Raw genomic sequence first — 27,795 nt, 5'->3', positions numbered from 1 at the left:
CGCAAAAAAAAAAAAAAAAAAAAAAGAAAAGGTTATAAAATAGGTATTACATAATCCCATCTTACAAAAGCAAACAAATAAAAACAGCTGTTTAGTGAGAGGTACACAGAAAAATCTCACAATGTGTTAACCTGATAGTGGTATTATGATTTTCTTCTTGTGCTTTTCCATAATTTTCATTTTCTACAGCATTACTTTGTTATTTTAAAAATCAAAGATGCATGGTGAAAACTGAATGAGGTCTGTAGACTAACTGACAGTACTGTTGACTTTCTGGGTTTTTTTTTTTTTTTTCATTTTAACATCTTTATTGGGGTATAATTGCTTTACAATGGTATGTTACTTTCAGCTTCACAACAAAATGAATCAGTTATACATATACATATGTTCCCACATCTCTTCCTGCTTGTGTCTTCCTCCCTCCCACCCTCCCTATCCCACCCCTCTAGGTGGTCGCAAAGCACCGAGCTGATCTCCCTGTGCTATGCGGCTGCTTCCCACTAGCTATCTACCTTATGTTTGGTAGTGTATATATGTCCATGACTTTCTGGTTTTGATACTCTACTATGGCTACATAAGATGTCACTTCTGAGTAGAAGCTGGGTGAAGCACATACAGAACTCTTTGTACTCTTTTTGTGACTTCTCATGAGTCTATAATTGTTTCAAAATAAAAAGTGAAAAAAATCAGAGATGCAGTCCGTATCTCCCAAGGGTCACAACCTAGTGAGAAATAAACGTATTCACAAATGACTTTAATTCTGGTATAAAAAAGTGCTATATGCAATTATAAAGGGGAGGAAATCTTACTGTGGTAACCTTTTTTTTTTTTTTTTTTTTTTTTTTTGCGGTATGCAGGCCTCTCACTGTTGTGGCCTCTCCCGTTGTGGAGCACAGGCTCCGCGGCCATGGCTTATGGGCCCAGCCGCTCCGCGGTATGTGGGATCTTCCCGGACCAGGGCACGAACCCGTGTCCCCTGCATCAGCAGGCGGACTCTCAACCACTGCGCCACCAGGGAAGCCCGGTAACTTCTCTTTTTAAAGAAGCTGAATTTAAGCTGCTCTTTAAAGATGACAAGGATGAAAGGAAATTTCAGGCATAAGGACTAGTATGAGCACAGCCTTGAAACTGAGAGCACCCAAGGCAAGTTCAAAAAACGACAAGTGTGAAGTAAGTATATATATTGGTCTTTGCCCCAGTTTCCTGACACACAGCTTTAAAACCCTTGTACACAGTGGTGCTAGGAGAATATTTTGTTCTAACATTTAATCTTGGATCCTAGCTCCTGATGCAGAGCTCCTGAACCCCTTGTAATTTTTTAAGTGATATGAGCACTAGGATAATCTGTTGTTCTAATATTTGGTCTTTGACAGTGATTCCTGACACAGAATTCCTAACCCCTTAGAATTTACTGGGTGACAGCAGTGTCTCTTCTAATGAGGTGACTCTTGGTGAGCTCCTGGATGGGGGCGAGTCACCAGAAAGACCAAGCCATGATTAGAAGCTTGAGATTTTTCAGCCCTACCCCCATTTTCCAGAGAGGACAGAGGGCCTGGAAATGGATTAATCATCAATCATGCCTACGTGATGAAAACTCCATAAAAATTCCAAAAGTACAGGGTTCAGAGAGCCTCTGGGCTGGTGAACATGTCTATGTGCCAAAAGAGTGGCACACCCCAACTCCACAGGGACAGAAGCTCCCGTGCTTGGGACTATTCCAGACTTCACCCTGTGTATCTCTTTGTCTGGCTGCTCACCTGTATCCTTTATCATATCCTTCATTACATAATAAACTGGTAGACGTGTTTCCCTGAGTTCTGTGAGCTGTTCTAGCAAATAACTGAATCCGGGGCGGGGGGTGGGGTTGGGGGTGGGGTCATGGGAACTCCAATTGGTAGCCAAGTCAGACAGAGGTAAGTAACCTGGGGACTTGCTACTTGCAATAGACATCTGAAGTAGGTGGCAGTCTTGTGGGGCTGAGCCCTTAACCTGTGGGATCTGACTCTGTTTCCAGATAGTGTCAGAATTCAGTTAAATTACAGACACCCACCTGGTGTCACAGAGACTTGCTGGGTGTAGGAAAACACATTTGGTGTCAGAACTGTTATGAGTGTGACAGTGTGAGAGAGTAAAGGAGAAAAACAGAAACTCAGCAAGTAAGGCTGGCATGGTGAAAATACAGGAGCTGGGCCTTGAAGGAGGGAGGAACACAGCTCTAGATTATACTGTTCTTTCAGACTGTACCACACAGTTTAATGTTTGTGATTTTCCAGTGGTCTGTAACTTTTTGGAAAGCATATCTGTATATTCACACTAACCCCAGAATGCCAGGCACTCCAAAAGTCGCCGAATGAATGAACAATATATTCATACATATGATAGAATAAACACCAGGAAAACAGAAAATTGCAGTTAATAAATAAGGTTAAATGTTTAACAAGATGAACTCAAGAACCTCAGAAAAAGATTTCAAAAAAGATTCATCAGAATCTAGTGGCAGGAATCTCATCAAGCTGCCTTAAGTTAGATGGCCTTCCTATTTGGAAACTGAGAGGATGGTGATTTTGCTGCGATAAAGAAGAGGAGGTGATTCAAGAGGCAATGCTGCGTAATGGTTAAGCATGAGCCAGTTAGCCCTGAGTTCAAATTTTGACACTACCACTCACCAGTACGGGGAAGATATTTAAAACCTATGAGAATCAGTTTTTTATCTATAAAATTTACATAATACAACCTCAAAAGATTATTTTGAGAATTAGATGAAATGATACAAGTTAAATATATTTAAGCATAGTGCCTGGCACACAGTAAGTCCTCATAGTAAGCCACTAAAATTGGCAGCTTTAATTACTACCGTTACTACTAATAAAGATCTGAGGTCAATTTTGACATCTGAGATAAAATGAGTTGTCAGCACTTGAAAATAAAATCCTTGCAAGAGCTTTGGAGTCAGATCAGAATTCAAATGCCAGTTCTACCATTTCCTAGCTGCATAATGTTGGGCAAGTTACTTAACCCTCTAACCTTCTGTTTCTCCATCAATAAACTCAGTTATCTAAAGCATAAAGGTACCTTGAAGATTAAATGAGATAATGTATATGTGCTTGGTACATATTAAATTGCCTTAATAAATGCTAACTTTTTATTATTATTTTTAATTTATTTATTTTTGGCTGCATTGGGTCTGTTGCTGCACGCAGGCTTTCTCTAGTTGCGGCGAGCAGGGTCTACTCTTCATTGTGGTGTGCGGGCTTCTCATTGTGGTGGCTTCTCTTGTTCTGGAGCACGGGCTCTAGGTGTGTGGGCTTCAGTAGTTGTGGCTCACAGGCTCTAGAGCGCAGGCTCAGTAGTTGTGGTGCACGGGCTTAGTTGCTCCGCGGCATGTGGCATCCTCCCAGACCAGGGCTCGAACCCGTGGATTCTCAACCACTGCACTACCAGGGAGGTCCTAACTTTTATTATTATATTAGTTATTGAGATTCAGATCTGTGAGACATCCAGGAAGAAATGATTAAATTGAAGCCTGAGACTGCAATGAGACAGCACATTGAGTAAAATGGGAGAAACCCAAAATTCTGAAATTGGTCAACAATTAGATTAACAAGGCAGAGCTAGCAAGAGTCAGAATGAAGAGAGAAAATCAGGTCACACTCTGAATAAAAGAAAGCATTTTAAAATATGTTCACTTTTATCAAATGCTACAAAGATGACAAGTGGCACAAGGATGAAGAGGTTACTGAATTTAATAAGGCACAGTGAATTCTACTACTTTCCTTAACTATTCAGCTAGATGTTTTTCCTGTTCTTTTATTCAAACTGCTTTCTTGGAGCAAGAATACTCTTTCAAGGAAGAGCTGAGGGGCTTCCCTGGTGGCACAGTGGTTGAGAATCCGCCTGCCAAGGCAGGTGACACAGGTTCGAGCCCTGGTCTGGGAAGATCCCACATGCTGAGGAGCAACTGAGCCCGCATGCCACAGCTACTGAGCCTGTGTGCTGCAACTACTGAAGCCCACGCACCTAGAGCCCATGCTCTGCAACAAGAGAAGCCACCACAATGAGAAGCCCGCACACTGCAACTAAGAGTAGCCCCCGCTCACCACAAAGAAAGCCCACATGCAGCAACAAAGACCCAACCCGGCCAAAAATTAAATAAATAAATAGATAGAAAGAGCTGAGAACAGAGCTATTTTGCCCTGAAATATAACCAGTGGTAATGTCAATCTAGAGGGAATCACAGGAACATGTGCAGAACAAAGGTGGCTTCAGCTTGGGTTTCACTTTTTTAATGCCATTTATTTGTACCTGCTATCATTTTAGCATGCAAGAATAAACGAGGAAGAGGAAGAGAAAGAGAAAGTGGGAAGAATAGTTACACATCCTACGGTAGTAGTCTGGGTTCAGTGATTAAGCTCTGGCAAGAGACTTAGCACAACTGGGCCAAGTGGCTTGGAAAGTCACCCTTAAGCTTTTAGATTAAGAAATCAGGGTATCTTTCTTTTGCTCCGTTGATATTAACATGCTATTTGACTCAGGACAAGTCACTTCTCCATTCTATTTCTCAGGTTGTGAGGCTCTAACAAGAAAGTAAACTCAAAGTCAGGGATTAAGCTTAGCTTTTGTATTTCCCCTCACCTTACCCCCCATTTAGTGCCTAGAGCAGAATCTGTGTGGTTTGTGTAACTCAATAAATGTTAATGACCAAAACTACAACTGTGTTAAGTTCGAAGATATTTGGAAAGGCTCACTTCTGTCCATATATGATCATTGTTATCAGTGACGGTCTTATATCCCTTCCTACTTAAGGCTACCAGAGACAGAAATCAAACTGTCCATTCTCACACAGAGGTGACAATAAATGTTACTGAAAGAACTGAAAAGTGCCATGAGACATTTGAAAAAAAGAAATTTCACCCTCAGAGTTCTAGCAACAACCCCAACCTTCGTCTCCTAAGGACAGCCAGCAGGCCCTAAGCCAAGCAGTAGACGGCCTGCGGGAATGCTGGGGTGGCACACACCTGTGTGGATGCGCAGGTGGTTCTTCAGGTTTCCAGCTGTAGTGAACTGCTTACCACAGTTAGACTCGGGGCACACAACCCCAACCTTCGTCTCCTAAGGACAGCCAGCAGGCCCTAAGCCAAGCAGTAGACGGCCTGCGGGAATGCTGGGGTGGCACACACCTGTGTGGATGCGCAGGTGGTTCTTCAGGTTTCCAGCTGTAGTGAACTGCTTACCACAGTTAGACTCGGGGCACATAAAGGGCTTCTCCCCATTGTGGGTCCTCATGTGCACCTTCAGCCTCTGCAGTACATAGAAGCTTTTCCCACAGCCTGCTGCAGGGCAGATAAAGGAGCGATCGTTTCTGGGGGGAAAAAAAAAAAATCACATACACAACAATGCCTGAAAATGCTCTTTGCTAGAGAGGACAAGTCAAAGCTCCTACTGACTCTCAAGGCAGACAGTAAATCCCAAATCTAGATGTACGAGAATCACCTGAAGTTTGTTAAAACTACAGATGCCCTACTTCTTGAAATACTGATTTCACAGGTTTAGAGTAGGGCTTAAGCTTATATATAATTTTTAAGTTCTCCAAGACATTATGTTTTATGATGAGATTTGAGAACTCTTGCTCTAAGATATTTAGGTGCCAAGTGTTTGAACAAGGTAAATGAGACAATGCAAATGTTTCTATTAAAGAACAAAAGACATCTTAACCACAAGTGAGCTGGAGCCCCTGCTTTCCTTTAGTCTGTCAAGTGAGGGGACTTCTGTCAAGTTCCTTCAGAAGCATCAACTTTCTTAAGCTCCAAGTATGGAATCTCAGGTTTGCTCACCGATGAGTTTTGAGGTGGTACTTAAAGTGAGCTGGCCACACAAATGTCCGGTCACAGCCTTCAACTGTACACTTGAGCTTCTTCTCCATTTGAGGAAGGGGCCCAGAATCTTTCGGTTGCCCATCACCAGAACCAAGGTGGACATTTTCTCCTGTAACAGAGTCACGTACTTATAATCTAGGGAAGGATTCCACTCAGATACTTTGGTTCAAACAATAAAGCCACTCCTAGTGATCATTAATCACATATCGATCTTCATCTTCCCCAGCTTGCTTTGCATTCATTTAACAGAAGTGAGAGGGCTCTATATCCCCATCCCCTTACTTAATCCACAGAACTACAAAAAGCCACAAGACTAGGCCTCTTTGGCAAATGTAAGAAATATCCAAAATGGTTTCATATCAAAAAGCAGAGTTCAACCTATTTTGCATTACAGATTGGTAAGGAAGCAGGTATGTCAACACCAGGAGTGGGGTCCTACAGAAGATGACTTAAAGTTCTAGGTAATAAAAACTTATATTTTAAGGAGAAGCAGCCAGTCTGGCTTAGCTGTAAACTTACAGTAGTAATTTCTTTTGTAGATGGCCGTTCTTAGATTTCTATCTTCTGAAGTCAATTTGGCTGTTTCTATCATTCTAGAGAATAATAATCACCTTCTAATTTCCTGTACCACCCCTCCTTAGTTACAAAATATCTAAGAATGCAAAAACTCAGTTCATTTTCAAATTTCTTACCACATTTTTAAAAGTTAGAGATAATACTGCTCAAGTTTTTTGTTCAATAGAATAAAAGGAGGGGAGGAGAGGAGCATATGGTGCAGTGACTTTCTTAAATTTAAACGAAATCAGTTAACTAAATCTTTAAATAAATTCCGGATTAGCAGGTGGTGCACCCTTCCCTTCGTTTTCTTCAATTCATAGTTGGACATCAATAGAGAAAAACATTCACAACCACTTAATTCTGTTATAAACATATGGAGTTTATCTTTCCACTACATATACCTTAGGAATAAGATTCATATTTCCAAATTTCCCTCTCAAGAGCCAAGAGTAGGATAATATGTCATACATATCACACTCCCGGGAACCTGACAGTTGATCAAAGGCAGTTTCTGTCCCAGCTATTAACCTTACTTTCTTCCTGCCCTACATTCTCCTTGCTGTACTTCACCAAATGCTAATCATAAAACTAATTGCTCCAAGGTCAGAGTGGAACCTAAGATGCCTTTTGCTAGTTAATATTAATTAACTTGTTCTTTTTAAATATTGTCCCACATAGTTTTTTTGTTTGTTTAACTGAAACATGGGTAAATTTTAAACAGCACAGAAGTGCATATACTGTGAGGAAAATTTCCCATTAACTCAAGAGCTCCAGCTAATTAATTTCTAATGAAAGGTCTGTAGAAACCCATGCTAATCCAGAGATTTAAACCAGTGACAGGACTTCCCTGGTGGCACAGTGGTTAAGAATACGCCTGCCAGTGTGGGGGACACGGGTTCGAGCCCTGGTCTAGGAAGATCCCACATGCCACAGAACAACTAAGCCCGTGTGCCACAACTACTGAGCCTGCGCTCTAGGACCCGCATGCCGCAACTACTGAGCCCATGTGCTGCAACTACTGAAGCCTGTGCGCCTAGAGCCCATGCTCTGCAACAAGAGAAGCCACCGCAATAAGAAGCCCGCGCACCGCAACGAAGAGTAGCCCCCCGCTCGCTGCAACTAGAGAAAGCATGCGCACAGCAACCAAGACCCAATGCAGGCAAACAATAAATTAAATTAAAAAAAAAAAAGTATAAACTGGTGACAGTTGGGGCTTCGTGCATTCAATTTTGTAGATATCAATATAATGAGAACATTGATATAATCATATAACAGGGGGGAAAAAATCCTTCAGAAAAGAGTGAGCTGTCTTGTATTTTGAGTCATTATAAAATTTCTCAAAGTGCTCCCTTAATTACTTTGTTTTTGAAAACAAAGCACTGTTTGCAGAAGACAGATTAGCTTAAAATGACCTCAGCCAATGATAGCCTTGGATATTTAGAGGTCATCTGATGAAATGGTTTCCCCCTCCCTCACCCCCCAAGAAAAGAGAGAGCAAGAGAGACAAAGAAACTCAACACCTTATATGGTACATGTTGAGTAACACTGTAAACACGTTAAAGATCCTACAGTTATGTGGGCAAGGTCTTTGTATTTGGGATATAATTTCCAGAGAAAGTAGTACTGTATAGAGCAGGTCAGTAAACTTTTCCTTTAAAGGGCCAAACAGCAGATATTTTTGGCTTTGAGGGCCACACGGTCTCTGTCACAACTACTCAACTTTGCCACAGTATGAGCCATAGACAATTAGTAATTAAAGGGCATGCCTGTGTTCCAATATAACTTTATTTACAAAACAGGTGGTTATTTGGCCCTTTGCTGACTCCTGATATACAACATCACACACAAAATTAAAATATTTCTGTATTTCAACTTAGATGGAAGTGACAGTATGTTTGTGGTAATGACAGTATGTACCATACCTCAATAATTTTTTGTATTACCTTAATTGTCACAGGTTAATGAGAAAATACAGAGACAGACCTAAAACAAAAAATATTATGGCATGCTACACAAGCAAATGTCTTGCAGTGGTTTAGGAGTGGTGTGAATAGAGCGATGGTCCCCAAGCTTTAACATGCATCATAACCACAATGAGGGCTTACTAAAAACTTCCAAGTTTCTGATTCAGTAAGATGAGACCTGATAATTTGCATTTCTAAATTACTGGTGATGCTGATGATCCAGGGACCACACTTTGAAAATTACTGGATAGAAAAAAAGTGGCACAGAGTAAATAGTACAGGCATGCTGAACTCAAAAGAAACCACACTATACCCTATTTGGATATTTAGGTCTTCTGGTGAATTGGTTCCACCCTCCCTGCCCTGCCCTGCCCACCCCCAACCCCCCAAAAAGCAGCACTATGGTAGCTGCTAATTGCTAAATCGCCATGAGCAGCAATTTAGTTTCAGCAAAACATTATCATCTGCCACACTGACTTAAAATTAATTTTTTTATTGGTTTTATAGTTTTATTTCTATTAATTGATAAAACTGTCAATTTCATAATGGTGTAAAAGCTCTAAGTATAAGGACCATCACAATAAAAACAATTCAGGATAACACCAAGATGTGCAAAAAATTTTTTCCTTTAAAAGGGGTTCAGTATACTATTTAAAGCTGACAATTGAGAATGCTAGTTTAGTTGATTCTGCACATGAATCTGACATGGCTGAGTTCTTTTTTAGAAAATAAGAAAAACAATTTACACATTTCTAGCCTTCTGCTCTTACCAATAAAGTAATTTGGATTATATACAACTCAAAATATAGCCACTGTATTACCAAAATCTCTGCACAGAATACTGGAAAGGAAAACACCACAGGGGTCTCACCATTGCTGCTGGTTTTCGCATTCTTTGCCAGTTGTGCACGAGTAGCAGCAATCAAACTGTCATGGGCCAACTCCTGAACCCGGAGGAACCATGGAATGCTACTGTCTGTGCTCTCACTGGAGAGGAAATCATTCCCTGAATCCTCTGCCTCATCTTGTACAAATACTAAGTGTTCAGCTGAAGAGCCCAGACCTGGAAGAAACAAAGAGGATATATGAAAGTTAGCCATCAAGTAATCCTTTGATTGGCCCTGGCTGAGAAACTCTGTGTCCTGTTCAGCTATTCCAGACTTTCACCTCGCACCTCAAGCTTCTGTTCTCATATAAGATTAGGTTATCACCTTTCCACTCCCAGCTGACAGGCTGGTCTTTATCTTACCTACTCCTGTTTCAGAGGCAAAACGGTCTTTCCTAGCAACCAGGCTAACCCTCACCTCTAGGATCCCAATCCTATCTTTTAGTTTTCTCCTCTCCCAACTTCAACTCATTACTCCTTAGTGGCCACCTTACAGCTTCCCTTTCAGCCTTTCAATCTGTCCAAGCTGAAGTCTCTCCCATCTTTTTTTTTAAAGAACAGAAAATCCCAAGTATGTCTCTAAATATCACCTTCTCACCTGTTCCTTCAAAGTCATGTTTCTTGAAGTTTCTTAACTTCTAAGCTGTGTATCTACTTTCTCACCTGCTATCCATTCCCTATCTCTTTAACCCTAAGCTCCACCTCTACTACCTCAATAACAATTGCTCTTGCTAAGTTTGCCAGACATACACTTCCCAGTCCTCATCTCACTGGCCCAGTATGTGGTATTTGGCATGATTCTGTACCTTTTCTTCTTTAAAACGTTTCCTTCCTTGGCTCCCCCCACATCATTCTCATTTTGTTTTCTTGAGATCCCTCTCTCTAGAAGCTGCTTCCATTCTTCTGTTACCTCTTAAAATGTTTTTTCAGGGTCCCAGATTTGCCTTCTTTTCTGTTTATGCTCCAGACTACTCCTGAGAATCAAAGAATCCATGCTCATTGTTTCATACACTTCCTGAATGCTGATAAGCACTAAAACTACTTATTTCACAACAGACCTCTCTAGAACTCTGGATTCCTGTTTCTAACTCTCTAAAGGACACCTCCTCCTAAATGTCCCTGTGAAATCTCAATATCAACAGGCACAAATTGGAACTAATCATTCTCCCACAGCCCTATTCTTCCTGTGTGCACTACCTTGGTGAATGACACCACTTAATTTCCCAAACAAAAAATTTTTGAGTCATCTTAGAGTCTGCCTTCTCCCTCTACATACCCAACTGATCACCAAACGACACCAATTCTCCAAAATAATAAAAGAATAGTTTCTTTCCACTTTAAGTATGACTAAGTTAACTATTCCCTGCTCCCCAGTTTTTTTCCTTAAGCATGAGCAGAAGTCAGAAAAGGGTAAAGAATACCTGCTCTTGTTAGGTTAAGAAGAATAAAAGAAGTGCTATCACTTGGCTGTAGATCTTGCAACAAGCTAGGAGACTCTGGAGTGGACAAAAACTCTGGAGACTTCTGTACGGTCTGAGCCCTCGTCTCTTCTCCGTCTGGACCCACATTCACCTGAAGGCTTCTCAACACAGCCGAGGAAGGAACCTCCTTGGAGGAGTTAGTATGATTTGGAGTATCATCTAGTAAAGGGAAAATACCACAGCTTTATGTAGCACCTATCTCCAAGGAGTTCACCATTTTGATATATGGTACCTAACACCCTTGTAACATCCCTTAGTGGTACCTAACACCCTTGTAACATCCCTTAGTATCTAACACCCTTACAGGAGCAGACAGCTTTTTCATTTTATAAATACAAAAATCTGCCTCAGAAAAGAAGAGAGAGTGAAAGGCAGCTAAAGGGTGTCAAGTAAAATGTGAGGGGCAGACTCCTCTGATGGTTGGTGGTAACTAATACGAACCATCCACATTTGGACATTATAGACCTTTGTCCTTTTGAGGCCCCAAATCAGTATATTTCCCTTGAAAAATATAGTTACACAATGAATATGAACTCAAGAACAGGATCTAAATTTTAAACTATTTTTCTTGGGAAAAGATACCTCTCTCTAATTTTTATGACATGTATGTGACAGTTCTGGTGAGTCATTAGGGGAAAAATCACAGCCTGGGATATAACTGAAATTATATAGAATCATGAGTATGTTTCATTATGGTTCTGGGTTTACACCAGATGTAAAGAAATAATTCAGAAGACTCGCTTCTAGAACTTTATTCTAAGGGAGGGGATGAATTTCCAAAGGTTTTAGTTGCAATATAATGAAGAACTGCCAACAGTGCTAAAGCATCCAATGTTTTCAGGGGTTTCATTCATCTTTATAGAAGGCAGGTTACATTATTTTCTTCTTTCAAGGAGATAACAGGTAAGGTTATAGAAATAAAGTGGAAGCCTAGGGACAGCACTGCCATTCCAAAGCCTAATGAAGTTGTACAACAAAGTGAATGAATTTAATGCCACACAACTGGTTAAATGGTAAATTTAACTGGTTAAAACGGTAAATTTTATATACACTTTACCACAAAAAAACTGTTCTTATAGTTCATAGAAGCACTGTTTGTCATAATACAACACTGGAAAATAACTACATATTCATCAGCTGTGGCGTGGAAGAAGTTGTGGTACACTCATATAACAGAATACTATATAGCAATGAAACCAAACAAACCAGAGCTACACACAAGGATGAATCGCACAAGCATAAAAGGTACAACAAGATACATTCATATGATTCCACTCATCTAAAGTCCAAAATCAGCTAAAATTAGACTTGGGTGATTAAACTTGGAAAACAAAGAACAAATTTTCAAAAAATTGAGGGCAGTGGTGACCTATGGAAGAACAGAGGTTGCTTTTATCATGAAGGAACCCATGGAAGGCCCGGAAGCTGGCAACATTCTACTTCTTGATTGGGTGGTGCTATCTCCTTTATAATAATTCTTCAAAAGGTATATCCATATAGTTTTGTGCTTTTCTGTCTATCACATATCCCAACTAAAAAGAAAACATGTAGGTCATGCATGGAATGATTCACACATATTTGGGAGGAAGGGGAATGAGATTAGGGAGGTATGTACAGATAAATCTGCGTTTGTAATACTACGTTTCATGAGCTGGGAAGTGAGTACATGGGTTTTCATTTACTATTATCTATAACTGGTTGTCTAAAATATTTTAAATCAAAATTAAAAAAGAAGGTAATGTAGAAAAGAAGATGGATGCTTTTGTTCCTGTTTTCATTTCCTTTATTATTGTCAAAATATTTATTCAATAAATTAAAATTGGGAGAGAAAATTCAGGAAAAAAAGCCTAATGAAGATCAAATTTTATTAGCACATGGAAATTTTCACATATTGAAAATCCATGGATTTGGAAACACTCCCAACACACCAGTAGAAAAATGGGACTTGAGAGATGGAAGATGTGGGAAAGACAGGAGCTAGATAGAGAAACCTTAAATCAACACTGGTTGGTTGAATATATCTGCCCTTAAGTCACTTCAAAAATCAAAAAAGAACACCGCTAGAGGATAGTAACCAGAAGACTTTATAACAAATAAGTTGTCACCAATAGGTGACCCTCCCCTGATTTAACATTAATATTCCAAATTTTAAATATTTCAATTTCCAGAAAATAAAGAATCCATTGCATCCAAAAATAATGTTTTCCTTCCTAATAGTCAAGTGATAGGATCTGCTTCTCATCCAAAGCTAATCTCACTACCCATGCTCAGCATTCTACTTCCTTCTACCTCTCCTGGAGCCTCCTCACCAATTATCTACTCTTTGTGTTTGCAGCTTCTCTAATGGGCTCTTTCCTCTTAGTATAAAACCACCCTCTAATATTTCAGATCTTAAAAAAGAACTCTTTAATGTACTTTATGTCCTTCTCTTTTTCCTTCCCATAGCAAGACAGCCTTTAGAAAGTATAGTTACTTCCTCAACTTGCACTGATACCTCAACCCACTACAGCCTGGCTTTCCACTCCCTCTCCAAGGAGCAGGTCCTGCCTAGGTCAACAATGACCTCATTGACCCTATCTCCTTGGGACAGTCCCTGTCTCACTGGGCCTCTTAGAAGCATTTGTCACACTTGACTGTTCCCTTGGGTTCCATGCCTGTACTCTATGCCAGTATTCCACCTATTGCTCTAGCCTTTCTTTCTTCCCTCCTTCACAGGCTCTCCTGCCTCACCCCATACCTTGAATAGGGAGTTCCATGCAGTTCTGCCTTGGCCTCCTTTTCTTCTCACTCTCACTCTGAGTGTTCATATTCATTCCTATGACTTAAACTACCAATGCAGGGAATTCCCTGGCAGTCCAGTGGTTGGGACTCCACACTCTCACTGCCAAGGGCCCGGGTTCAATCTCTGGTCGGGGAACTAAGATCCCACAAGCTGCACGGTATGGCCAAAAAAATATATTTTTTTTAATAAATAAATAAACTAACAATGCACTTATGACTCCCATGGCTGCTTTTTCTCCACAAGTCCTAATTTTTACAGTTTCTACCAGTCAGTTATAAAGTCAGTTATCACATTCCACCAGTACCACAGAGAAGGCTAAGCTCTTAAGACTTGTTTATCTTATCTCTGGTGATCTTAATTTTTACCTGGTAACATTAGCCGACTGCATTCTGAGGCCTCAGTCACTGGAAGGAGGGACAAGCAAGTAATGTCTTTAGCTTCTGATTCTACTAGCCCCTGTCCCAGTGGGATGGACGTATTCTGAACAAACTGTACCAGCAGCTGAAGGGGAAAGGGGGGGATGTGGAGACAACAAATAATACAGGTTATTATGAATGGATCTAAACCTCTGAATTTACCAAAAGGCAATGAGGTAATTAAGTCTTGATTGCTCTAGTCTCAACCTTATTCACAGAAAAACTAGATTAACTACAAAATAATATTTTAACTCATTTTTATCAAGTGTTCTAGATAAAAATTGAATCGTATAATTAATTTCTATCACCTTCCATAAAACAGAAATGATCAAAATAATTATATTTTTAAATGGTGGCTATTACAAATTCAACTGCATTGTACTGATTGTATTTTATAAAGCACTCTTCTGTGTATAGGCTCTTTTAATCCTCACTGTAACTTAGTAAGATTAAACATGTATTTTAAAGGCAAGGAATCAAGTTGAAGACACTAAATGACTAGTCCAAGGTCACATCACTAGTTAGGAGCAATGTCAGTCTTCATACTTAGGTAACATGATTCCAAATTCAGTGATCTTTCCACTAAGCAACACACATGTTCTAAAATTAAAATGAGAAAAATGAATACAAATTTTAAATGTTTAAATCCCCTAACCACATTTAAAAAGAAAACACTTTTAGATATATACAAAATTAATAAAAAATGGTTTGTGGTAGTAAATATTACATATATACAGAAATTTTGTCATTATGTAATTATGTAAATGTATAATAACTTACACTTATTTAAATAACAAGTATAAAAAGTCATAAAAGGTAAGAATTGAATTTTTTAATTTCTGAGAAAGTACTTAGTAACAGAAAAATAATAAACTAGTAGTTACAACCAAAACCATATGGCCCACAAAACCTAAAATATTTATTACCTGGCACCATTACAGAAAAAGTTTGCTGACTCCTGAACTAAGAACAAACTCTGGAATACAGCCCACCAAAAGAAAAGGAAACCAGTTGCCTGGGCTCACCTCTGGTTTGGATTCTAACTCATCTGATAACATTGATTCAGCTTCCAAATCCTGTAGCTGTTCAGGGGACAGGTTAAAATTTTAATTCAGAGTCAATGACACCTTCCTGTTATGCTCATACTCCTCTAGGAAGTGCTATGCTTTTCCTGTAAGATGCTGTGCTGGGTGGGTAATTAATTTAGCCTAAAAAAGGAAAAAAGAAAGAGAGAGAGAATTCAGAGCAGTAGGAAAATGTAACTAAAAAAACAAAGCCACTTCTTTACATATCCAAAAATCACAACAAGCAAGCAAATAAAGAATTCAGCCCAAAACACTTGTTTTAAAATAGAACAAGCCCAACAGATATCAAAACCCATAAAAAGTTGTACTTTAATGTAGAATTTCTAACAATCTATTCTAAGAACATGGAGAACAGACTTGTGGTTGCCAAGGGGGAAGGGGGTGGGGGAGAAATGGATTGGGAGTTTGGGATTAGCAGATGCGAACAATTATATATAGAATGGATAAACAAGGTCCTACTGTATAGCACAGGGAACTATATTCAATATCCTGTAATAAAGTACATGGAAAAGAATATGAAAAAGTATTCACATCCATATATAGGTAATGATATAACTGAATCATTTTGCTGTACAGCAGAAACACAACACTGTAAATCAACTATACTTCAATAAATTTAAAAATAAATAAAATAAAAAATAAGAAAAGGTCTTAAGTATGGAAAAAGCTATATGCCCAAAGAATTTCACCTTATCATCTGTGATCATAAATAACTGTAAGCAACATATAAATATACATATATATTCAATAAGGTAATGGTTGATTATAGTAGGACATTGTATGATTTAAAAATACAGTTATGGGGCTTCCCTGGTGGCACAGTGGTTGAGAGTCCGCCTGCCGATGCAGGGGACACGGGTTCGTGCCCCGGTCCGGGAAGATCCCACATGCCGTGGAGCGGCTGGGCCCGTGAGCCATGGCTGCTGAGCCTGCGCGTCCGGAGCCTGTGCTCCACAACGGGAGGGGCCACAACAGTGAGAGGCCCGCGTACCGCAAAAAAAAAAAAATACAGTTATGAAAACAATGCAACAAAAATGCTAATGACATTAAATTACAAAAACAAAACACAAAATTATACACTTGCTGTTATTAAAACTAGCTAAGATAAGCACAGGAAAAAGTAAAAGGAAATTCACACAGCCATGATAGTCACTGTACTGGGTGGGTGGTAGACTGGTGTGACGTTTTTCTTTTCTTAATTTCCCAATTTTTTATAAAAGGTAATTACACAGTCAAAATTTGAACAGTGTTTCCCCAAAGTAGTATTTCTCGGGACACTCATGAAGCTGTTTCCCCCCTTTACTTTAAATTCTTACTTTCTTGATGACTATCCTTAGTGTTGTGTTTGGATTCCTTTTTCTTTTTTGTGTGTATTTATCTATTATAGATTTTCGGTTTGCGGGTATTTATCTATTATAGATTTTCGGCTTGCAGTTACCATGAAACTTTGGTATAGTAGTCTATATATACACAATTGTTTTAAGCTGCTCATCTCTTAATTTCAAATGCATTTTAAATATCCTGCATTTTCACTCTCCTCCTCTCATGATTACTGGTTTTGATGTCATATTTTACATCTAATTGTTTTGCATATCTCTCAACTGCTCTTGTGGATGGAGATTTTATTACTTTTGCTTTTTAACCTCCCTACTAGTTCATGTGTGGATGATTTCCTACCTTGACTGTATGTTTGCCTTTACCAGTGAGCTTTCCCATTTTGTAATTTTCTTGTTTATAGTTGTGGCCTTTTCTTTTCCACCTAGAGAAGTTTCTTTAGCATTTGTTGTAAAGCTGGTTTGATGGTGCTGAATCCTTTTAGCTTTTGCTTGTCTGTAAAGGTTTTGATTTCTCCATTAAATCTGAATGAGAGCCTTGTGGGGTAGAGGATTCTTGGTTGTAGGTTTTTCCCTTTTGTCACTTAAAATGTACTGTGGCACTCTCTTCTGGCCTGCAGATTCTGCTGAAAAATCAGCTGATAACCTTATGGGACTTCCCCTGTATGTTATTTGTTGCTTTGCCCTTGTTGCTTTTAGTATTTTCTCTTTATCTTTAATCTTTGTCAATTTGTTTTTGTTTTTGTACGCAGGCCTCTCACTGTTGTGGCCTCTCCCGTTGCGGAGCACAGGCTCCGGATGCGCAGGCTCAGCGACCATGGCTCACAGGCCCAGCCGCTCCACGGCACGTGGGATCTTCCCAGACCGGGGCACGAACCCGTGTCCCCTGCATCGGCAGGCGGACTCTCAACCACTGCGCCACCAGGGAAGTCCAATCTTTGTCAATTTGGTTACTGTGTGTCTCAGCATGTTTTCCCTTGGGTTAATCCTGTATGGGACTCTCTGCACTTCCTGGGCTTGGGTAACTGTTTCCTTTCCCATGTTAGGGAAGTTTTCAGCTATTATCTCTCCAAATATTTTCTCAGGCCCTTTCTCTCTCTCTTCTCCTTCTGGGACCCCTATAATGCAAATGTTAGTGTGTTTGATGTCCCAGAGGTCTCTTAAACTGTCCTTTCTTTTCATTCTTTTTTCTTCATTCTGTTCCATGGCAGTGCTTTCCACTATTCTTTCTTCCCGCTCACCAATCCATTCTGCCTCATTTATTCTGCTACTGATTCCTTCCAGTGTATTTTTTCATTTTAGTTATTGTATTCTTCAACTGTTTGGTCACTCTTTGTATTTTCTAACTCTTTGTTAAAAACTTCTTGTAACTTCTCACTCTGTGCATCCATTCTTCTCCTGAGTTCTTGGTTCATCTTTATGATCATTACTCTGAACTCTTTCTTGGGTAGATTGCCTATCTTCACTTAGTTGTTGTTCGGGGGTTTTATCTTGTTCCTTTGTCTGGAACATATTCCTCTGCCATCTCATTTTGTCTAAATTTCTATTTGTATTTTTATGTATGTGGTAGGTTAGTTACATTTCTCAACCTTGGAGAAGTGGCCCTCTGTAGGGGATGTCCAGGTGTCCCAGCAGTACACTCCCCTCTCACCACACAAGGGCCAGGGACCATCTGGTCACAGGGTAGATTCTGACTTGTGTTTGCAGACTCAGTTCCACAGGCTGCAAGACTGTAGTTTTCTTGCTTCTGGTGTCTGCCCCCTGGTGGGTGAGGCTGGGTCTTGGCCCTCTGGTGGGCAAGGCCGAGTCAAGGGGCATGTCTAGAGGTGGCTGTGGGATCAGGAAGTCTTTGGGCAGCCTGTCTGCTGATAGGTGGGGTTGTGTTCTTGCCCTGTTGGCTGTTTGGCCTGAGGCATCCCAGCACTACAGGCTGTTGGGTAGGGCTAGGTCTTGGTGATAATGACCCAAGCAAGATGTCAGCCTCCAGCAAGAGTTCACACTGATGAATACTCCTCGATACCTCTGCCACCAGTGTCAATGTCCTCAAGGAGAGCTAAAGCCACCCCCACCCCCACCCCCATCCTCCCCAGGAGACCCTCCAAGACCAGCAGGTAGGTCTGGCCCAGGCTCCTATCAAGTCATCACTGCTTTTGCCCTGGGTCCCATTGCGTGCAAGACCTTGTATGCACCCTCCAAGAGTAGAGCTCCTGTAATTAAGCCCCACTGGCCCTCAAAGCCGAATGCTCTGAGGGCTCCTCCTCCAGACGTCAGACCCCGCAGGCTGGGGAGCCCGATATGGGGCTCAGACCGCTCACTCCCATGGGAGAACTTCTGCAATATAACTATTCTCCAGTTTGTGGGTTACCCAGCTGGGGAGTATGGGATTTGATTATATCACAAGTGTGCCCCTCCTACTGTCTCGTTGTGGTTTCTTCTTTATGTCTTTGGATGTAGATTATCTTTTTGGTAGGTTCCAGTCTTTTTCATCAATGGTTGTTCAGCAGTTAGCTGTGATTTTGCTGTGCTCATGAGAGGAGGTGAGCTCAAGGTCCTTCTACTCTGCCATCTTGTCCTCCCATCCTCTACATTCTTACTTTCTTAAAGCTTTTCTTTCAGGATTTTGGCAAATGAGTCCACTTTATTTCACACAATTTTTGCTTAAATTGGAAGCACTAATATATACAAAGTAAGCATACAGTGTAAAATACACCCAGGATGGGAGTTTTCAATACATACCAAGGTAGAGTGGAAAGTTAGAATAAGAAAGACTTACTCTACAAAAAGGGCATTTAGAAGTACGTGAATAAATGTTTATTCTCCTGTTGGTTAAACCTCTCCCCAATGCTAGCTTCCAGAAATCCTCACTTTCATCATAAAAAAAATGTATAACATGTAAATGAAAAGGCTCATTTTAAGTTTACCACATAAAGCTGTCATAAATCCCTGATTTTTCCTTTCACATACGTTTTTCTTATTCAAGCACTATAACTGCTCAATGTAGTTTACCTATCCCTCTTTTCAGAGAGGAAGGAACCAAGGCTTAGTATAGTTACTTGCTCAAGTTATTAAGCTGGAGAGCCAGCATTCCCACCCACAGAGCAGGCTGGCATGAATAGTAATTATCTCTCTAGGTCTGATCTTGAATCATCAGGATTCAAGAATTAAGAATTCCTTTTCCCCAATTCCAGCTCATTTCAAGAAGCCAAGAAATTACCAAATGTTTGCTTAGGTTAACCTTAGGGTTCCTCCAACTTGAAGATTCCAGGACTGTAAAATCTCTAAGAAACTAGACAACTATTTACTGTCCTTTATATTTGTTAGTTTTCTTAGAAACTGATGGCACTGGCTCCATTTCTGATATCCTTACCTAATGAAAATTTTAAAAAATTTAGTATATGAACATGTGTACCAAACAAGGGAAAAAATCAGATATACTATATTTTAGACATTTTTGCACATCTGTAATAACAATTTAGAGAAGGGAGCTGCCACCTCTCTTACAGTTTAATAGATACCTCTAGATCACCATTTCTCATGCTCATGGTTATCTGTGACGTTTCATTTTAGTCATTTCAATGATAATATTTTTAAAATTAACACATGCATTTTCTGGAACAAATCAGTATCCATATTATAATTGAGTTCTACCGCACAATTTTGGTGCCCAGTTTGTGGTTTGTATGTTTGCTGTATAAACAAGAGAGAGATGAGTAGGATGCAGCAGGATAGGCAGGATGACCTCAAAAGAATCTTTATTGGAGCACTCAGTACCATATCGAGTGTACTGGGTGGATCTCATCTTTAACACAGCAACTTGCTATGTACATTAGCTGGAAATGTGATGGCAAATATGCAATTAAAATTTTCTATTCCCAATTCAAGTTACCCACTTAACAGATTTCAAAAACTACAATTCAAATATTTTTTTTACATTAACAGCTTCACTGAGATGTAATTCACATACCATATGGTTCACTCACTTCAAAAGTACAACTAAATTTTTTTAGTATATTCACAGTTATGTGACCATAACCACAATCAATTTTACAACAATTTCATCACCCCAAAACAGAAACCTATTAGTAATCACTCCCCATTTCCTCCCAAACCTTCCCCTGACCAAGCCTAGGCAACCACTAATCTATTTTTTGTCTCTATGGATTTCCCTATTCTGGACATTTCATATAAATGGAATTATATACATAATCTTTTGTGTTTGGCTGCTTTCACGTAGCATACTGTTTCCAATGTTCATCCTTGTTATAACATGTACCAGTACTTAATTTCTTTTTATTGTCAAGTAATATTCTATTGCATGGATATACATTTTATTTGTCCATTTATCAGTTGACGGTCATTTGGGTTGTTTCCACAATTTGGCTATCATGAATAATGCCGCTATAACATTCATGTACGAATTTTTTTTTAATTAATTAGTTTATTTATTTTTGGCTGTGTTGGGTCTTTGTTGCCGTGTGCGGGCTTTCTCTAGTTGCAGCAAGTGGGGGCTACTCTTTCATTGTGGTGCGCAGGCTTCTCATTGCAGTGGCTTCTCTTGTTGCGGAGCACGGGCTCTAGGCACGCGGGCTTCAGTAGTTGTGGCATGCAGGCTCAGCAGTTGTGGTTCACAGGCTTAGATGCTCCGCGGCATGTGGGATCTTCCTGGACCAGGGCTCAAACCCATGTCCCCTGCACTGGCAGGCGGATTCTTAACCACTGCGCCACCAGGGAAGCCCCATGTACAAATTTTTGTGTGGACATATGTTTTCACTCTTTAGGGTATACATCTAGGAGTGGAAATGACAGTGATACAGTAACTGTGTTTAACCTCTTGAGGAATTACCAGGCTATTTTCCAAATTGGCTGCACCATTTTACAATCTCACCAGTAGTGCATGAGGGATCCAATTTCTCCCTATCCTCTCCTTTTAAAATACACCTTTGTTTATTACAGCCATCCTAGTGAGTGTGAAGTGGTAACTCATTGTAGTTTTGAGTTGCATTACCTGATGGCTAATGATGTTGAGCATCTTTTCATGTGCTTATATGCCATTTGTACATCTTTTTTGGAGAAATGCTTATTCAGATCGTTGGCCCATTTTTAAATTGAGTTGTCTTTTTATTATTGAGTTGTAAGAATTCTTTATATATTCTAGATACGAGTCCCTTACCAGATATAAGATTTGCCCAAACTTTCTCCTTTTCTGTGTTATCTTTTTATTTGCAACACAAATCTTATCTTCTTCTGAATAAGCCAACTCTAACTCTACAAAGTTATCAAACAATACCTCACTGAAATTGGCATTCAAGGACTTCTGGCCAGTTTTGGTTGAATATGAGATCTGATTATCATAAACTGCTTCACAATACCTTCACATCACAAATACTACCTTGTATGATATTCTCTACATTGCTATTACTAAAGTTAAAATATAGAAACAGATTATATATATTAGTGAATCCAAAGCTAAATCTTTCCACTATTCAGATCAACATTAAGTATTTCATTTCAGTAAAACAACATCTCTACAACATAATATGAATGTTAATTTGGATTTTCTTGGGTTTTGGTACGGTTTACGTCTATATACTTACTCATAAAGATATAAATCCATGGTAACAATGGACATAACACTGATAACCTAAATTGTACTATATACATGGTTCCTATGGCCATCAAAACATATTAGATTGCTTAAGAAAACAACCTTGCTTCAGCATATATTATATATTTAAAAAAATTCCACTGACCCTACCATTGCTAGTACTAAATTATTTGTAAATTTGTTTTGATTTTATAGTTGATTAAAAGGTATAGGGGTTCAACACAGGAGGGATAAGGATTACCTAGCTTTTTTTTTTTTTTTTTTGTGGTATGCGGGCCTCTCACTGTTGTGGCCTCTCCTGTTGCGGAGCACAGGGAAGCCCCCTGGTACATTATTTTTATCATAAATACTTTCAATATACTCAAACGAAAAGCTAGGTAATTGGGCTTACCTGGTGGCACAGTGGTTGAGAGTCCGCCTGCCGATGCAGGGGACACGGGTTCGTGCCCTGGTCCGGAAAGATCCCACATGCCGTGGAGCGGCTGGGCCCGTGAGCCATGGCCGTTGGGCCTGCGCGTCCGGAGCCTGTGCTCCGCAACGGGAGAGGCCACAACAGTGAGAGGCCCGTGTACCGCAAAAAAAAAAAAAAAGTACCAGTATGGGGTTGGGGGGGAGTGTCCAATGCAATGTCTTTCCTTCAAATGCAATTTACATGACACTAGAGTGAAAGACACTGCTTTACTCAAAGAGAAGCTATTTTCAAGATAATTATGGGTCTCAGAGGAAATTTCTTCCCAGGCTTTCTTATATTAATTAAGAGATTAGAGATGCAATACCAAGCAGTCGCCTACATCACCCAAAGTCCTTTAATTGGACAGTAATATTTGCTCATTTTTATTTTGTATCTTTACCCAGGCGGACAAAATTTGTATTCTTATTTCCTTCTAAATAGAAAAATTACTAATTTAGCTCCATAAAAAATAAAAGAGATAATGATATTTAACTATCAGCAACAAAGGCCAGGCACATCAAATCCTATTTTCCACAAATCATAACATAAATAAGGAATCTTGGCTCCGGATGAAGAGTTCATAACAAAACTAACTGATCTCAGAAACCGAAGGATTGGTCTAAGTATACTGTTCAGACCTTTTCTCCCTCTACCCTTGGCAACAACTAAATTTTACTGTGTGCATGGTTCTCTATGGCCACGAAAGCGTATTAGACTGCTTAAAGGAAAAATCTTGGTCTAGCACATATTATATTTTTTAGAAATCCACTGACCCTGCCACTGCTATTATTGAATATATTACCCCATAGCCAGCCTAAGGGTTAAAAAAAATGCACGCAACACAAACCTCTGCAACGAACTAAAGCAAAGAACACAAGAAGCCCTGAAAAGTTCTGGGAATAAGTAACGAGAGAACACCTAACAACAGCAAAGTATATTTAGGACAACAGCAATCTCTATGGCCATCCTGAGAACAACTCTCTTTCTGTTTTTAGCCAAATAAATCCTGGGAACTGAAGTTTGATAAACTGTATTCTTTTTTTACAGTACACTCAACATCATCCAGCAAATTATGCATTAACACTAAGGAGCTGAACAAGTTTAATAAAGAAGTTGAGATGTTTAAAAAAAAAAAAAATCCAAGGTCTCTAAAGCAGGTATCTAAATTCTGCCTCTGACTCCTTGGTTCAGACCTGGGCAAGCTAGATTCATCTTCTTGGCCCTGGGAAACTTATCTGAAATACAGAATTAAATAGGTCTACCCTAAGATTATTTATATATCAGGCAATAGAAATAATTACAAAATTCTTCAGAAACAAAGTTCTGCATAAGTGCTTAAGAAACAAGTAAATCTATCAAACGCTTAATATACTATAAAAGGTTAAGAAATCTGCTTTTTGTTACTGAGTCCAAATTTCCTATAGAGCAGTGGTTTTCAAACTTTTTTGACTGCAACCCACAGTAAGATACATTTTCCATCCCCAGAGAATGAAACACAGAGATACACACAAATAACATATTTTCATAAAACAATAAAATACTAACATATACTAATCTCATGCACTTTGAATTTATTTTTAAATGATAAGATCCACGAAAATGTTCTCACAGCTATTAACAGGTTATGTCCCACAGATTGAAAAACACTATAAAGTATTTTCAAGTGTCTAAAATGCATATGTTTAACACAGAATCAGTCTTAAAATATAAAGCCAGATATAAACCTGCTATAAGTATATATTACAAACAATCAGCAATTACCATTGATAAAAGTCTTGGTGAAATTGAGATTACTTAAACCTCAAACCTCCTTGAGGTCTGCAAAGGAAAATACTACACACTAGGCAAAGAAAGACAAGGTAGTTTTTCTAATTAACCAGTCTCTGGTCCCACACCCTAATGAAGAACTCTCATATACTAGACAGGAATTAGTGGTAACACCATTTCCCTAGAGCAGGTATGGCCTAAAACCAATGAAGGCTACACGAAGAAATACTGGGAGGGAAAAACCAATCCAAAGTAAACTAAGCAAGCAACAGGGGAACAGAGCTGATACAGGTCTCTTGCCTTAGTCCTGACTGCCATACAGAAGGGAGTGTATTCCAAACAGAAAGATGACCAGGGGCTTTAATACTCTGCATCATGAAAGAAACAGAACAGCATTGTGTCAACCTCCAAAAAGCAATGTGATTCCACCCTAGAATACAAAGCCCAGAATACCAGTATTGCTCTTATCCTCTTGAGGGAGGTAGAAAATGCCTTGACCTTGACCCGGTTTGGGAAAGAAGGGGAAGACTGAGGGAGGCTTGAGAAAAAAGAGGGAAGAAACTGAGAAACACTGTGCTCCCCCAATTGGTCACTATTCATAAAGGTTAAAATAAAGCACATAATTTCAACCAAGAGGACTAGTCTCTCTTACCATGGGCCAATCTGCTTCTCAGCTCCCCCGAAACCTGTGGCTGACCACAGATACAGACAGGAACAAAACTCAGTTAATACTTAAAAAACGAAAACAAAATTCTACTAATGTTAGTGAATTCCAAAGACCAAAAATTTAAATTTAAAAAAGAGCAGTTTAAGTTTTGGCATAAAATGGTAGTGAAAGGAACAGAAAAAACAAGTAACTTTTTTTTTTTTTTTTTTTGCAGTAGGCGGGCCTCTCACTGTTGCGGCCCCTCCCGTTGCGGAGCACAGGCTCCGGATGCGCAGGCTCAGCGACCATGGCTCACAGGCCCAGCCGCTCCACGGCATGTGGGATCTTCCCGGACCGGGGCACGAACCCATATCCCCTGCATCGGCAGGCGGACTCTCAACCACTGCGCCACCACGGAAGCCCCCCAAGTAATTTTTAATATCATATCTAGTATATGATATAGCATGAGAGTTAATTAAATTCTAATGATAAAGTGGTAATGGGTACTGATAAAAGACATTTGGAATATAGAACTGTGAAGCTAGAATGAATCTCAGAAACCGTAGCATTCATCCTGTGCCTTCCCTCTTCTCTTCACAGGATCTTCTGGGGTGCTCCATTCCTACAGCCCTGGTTTTTATTCCGGTCACCTTCCCATTTCTCTGCAATCCTTCAGAGACAAATTTAAGCCAATGATCTTCATGCTGCCAAATTTAATGGATACTTTGCTGCCCTAATCTTACTTGACCTTTGCAAGGGACAGCTATTATTTTTGACTGTTCCACATTCATTTCCCCCTTTAGGTGAAAGGATCCACATTTTGTTTAGGGTTCTATCCCTCCCCCACTGGATACATTCTTAGTGCGATTATAGGTTAAGGTGTTCTTTTCTATCCTGACCAACTGTTGGACACTCAACCCATGATGAACAAATCAGATACTTTTCCTCAGAATGTGAATTCTAAAAGAAGTAACTAAGGTGAAAACTGCTGTAGCAGCCCATTCACTCCAGTACTGCAATTAGCAGCCTCCCCCTGGGGCTGCTCAGATTCCTGTCCTTTTCAAAGCCAGGGCCTTCAGCATTTCCTTTGATCCTGTCAGCTGCCCACATCCTTGTCATAAATTCCTCTTCTCCTCAAGTAAATTGGTCATTTGCAACCAGAGTCATAACTGATATTTTCCCTTAAAAGTACTGCCTCCTTCCTCAAACACTTTACTTACTCTCTTTTGCTTCTAAGATACTTCTTCCTTATTTTAATCCTACCTCATTGGCCATTCCTCCAGTTTCCTTCGATACCTCCTATATTCCTCCTCCACTCATCCTCTAAATATTAATGTTCTTCAGGATAGTTTGCAGGCCAGGCCCTCTTCTCTTGCTAGATAGACTCTCTTCCTAGAGTGAACTCATGGCTTTAAATGATACGGTCTCCAAAATTTTTATCTATAGCCCAGATATCTCCTCTGAGCTGCAAACTTGTACATAGGATTGCTTATTTGACATCTCTACCTCATGTTTTGATATCTCAAATTTAACATGTTCAAAATGAATTCTCTCCCAAGCCTATTTCCCATCCTCCCCTGCCAGCCCCTCTGACCACAACCCTCCGCTCAAGGGAGGATCACCATTCACCCCATTTAGAAGTCACTTTTATTACTTTCTTTCCTTTGTTCCCAGTATCCAGTCCAGCTGCAAATCTGGACTTGATTCTGTCTCCAAAAGAGATCGCAAATCCACCTACTTCTATCTCTACTGCCACTACTCTACTCCAGGCCACCATCAACCTTGCCTTAAAGTACTGTTACTGTCTCCTAACTGGTCTCCCTGCTTCTATACTTTGCCTCCCTCCATTCTCTTCACATCACTTAATATCATCTTAAAATGTGAATTTTCACATTGCTTTTCACGTGGCTTCCCAATGCATCTAGAAAAAATCCAAACTCCTTATCCTGGCCTATAAGGACCTATATGATCCATTCCTGCCTCCATTCAAGCTCCAGCCAGATGACTCTCCCTTAGTTCCTTGAACATATTAAGCTCTTTCCTATGTTAGGGATTTGCACACATCATTTCCTCTACTTAGGAATGCTTTCTCTTCCATTGCTCTTTTTCATTCTTCAGGGCTCTACTTAACTATCAACTCATGCAGAAACACTCTGCCTGATAACCTTATTCAAGGAAGGTTCCTCATACCCCCACTTTTATTTTCTATCTCTGCTGTCTCCATTACAGCACTTACCACAATTTCTAATTCTTTTGTTTTGATACAGTATTCACTTTTTGTCTGGCTACCCCCTAAATTGTAAGCTCCATAAACAAAGGCAAGAACTAACCTGTCTTGTTCACTACTATATCTCCCAGAACCCAGAACCCATCACCGAGTGCCTGGCAAAGTATTGTAGGTAATTCATATGGAATTTAGGTCTCCCAAGAGTCATTTCTGATACTGTGAAGCTCTGAGATTGTCTTTACTATGAGTTTAAAGGGCTTTTATACAAACTTCCTGTAAGCAGCTAGTAGGCACTGAACAAATATTTGCATAACAAATGAATGACTCTGTGAATCATACCCAAATTTTTGTCTCTATTTCTGACCTCTCTCTGTACTCTAGACTTTCATTTCTGACTGCTTGCTAGGTAACCCCATGTGGATATCTACCTCAATTTTAACAATGTCCAAAATCCAGACTGTCACCTTCCCCACCAAACCTGTTCTTCTTCCTGTATTATCCATTTCAGTTATTGCCCAATTGTTCTCCCACTCAGCTACAAATTCTAGGTCTTGAACAATCTCTCTCATCCTCCATATTTAAATAATCCCAGTGGTTCTGATTCCTCCAAATTTACTCCTACCATAATGCCCTGTTTAGGTTTTTCATTATCTTTCAACTACACTATGAAAATAGGCTTCTAACTGGCCACCTTGCCCTTAAAATTCCCCTTTCCATTCC

General features: G+C 39.7%; 1 protein-coding gene across 3 annotated transcripts in view; it reads right to left on the bottom strand.

The window, feature by feature from the left end:
* ZNF410 (zinc finger protein 410) overlaps positions 1–27,795 on the bottom strand; it is a 43,612-nt gene that overhangs the window by 12,202 nt on the left and 3,615 nt on the right. For 2 of the 3 annotated variants that reach the window (XM_007459718.1, XM_007459717.1), the window contains exons 2-7: positions 14,986–15,168; positions 13,910–14,045; positions 10,703–10,921; positions 9,267–9,458; positions 5,832–5,982; positions 5,178–5,359 (exon numbers count right to left, since the gene is read on the bottom strand). In XM_007459718.1, the coding sequence (XP_007459780.1) occupies positions 5,178–5,359; positions 5,832–5,982; positions 9,267–9,458; positions 10,703–10,921; positions 13,910–14,045; positions 14,986–15,018 (913 nt within the window). In that variant the 5' untranslated portion in view covers positions 15,019–15,168. Of the gene's footprint in view, positions 1–5,177; positions 5,360–5,831; positions 5,983–9,266; positions 9,459–10,702; positions 10,922–13,909; positions 14,046–14,985; positions 15,169–27,795 lie in introns of those variants that run through there. The other variant, XM_007459719.1, reaches the window with a different exon arrangement.

The sequence above is a fragment of the Lipotes vexillifer genome, unplaced genomic scaffold, assembly GCF_000442215.2.
Source record: "Lipotes vexillifer unplaced genomic scaffold, Lipotes_vexillifer_v1.1 scaffold39, whole genome shotgun sequence".
NCBI classification, from domain to species: Eukaryota; Metazoa; Chordata; class Mammalia; order Artiodactyla; family Lipotidae; genus Lipotes; species Lipotes vexillifer.
Note: the sequence above shows the minus strand (reverse complement) of the source record. Positions and strands in the feature narration are given on the sequence as shown.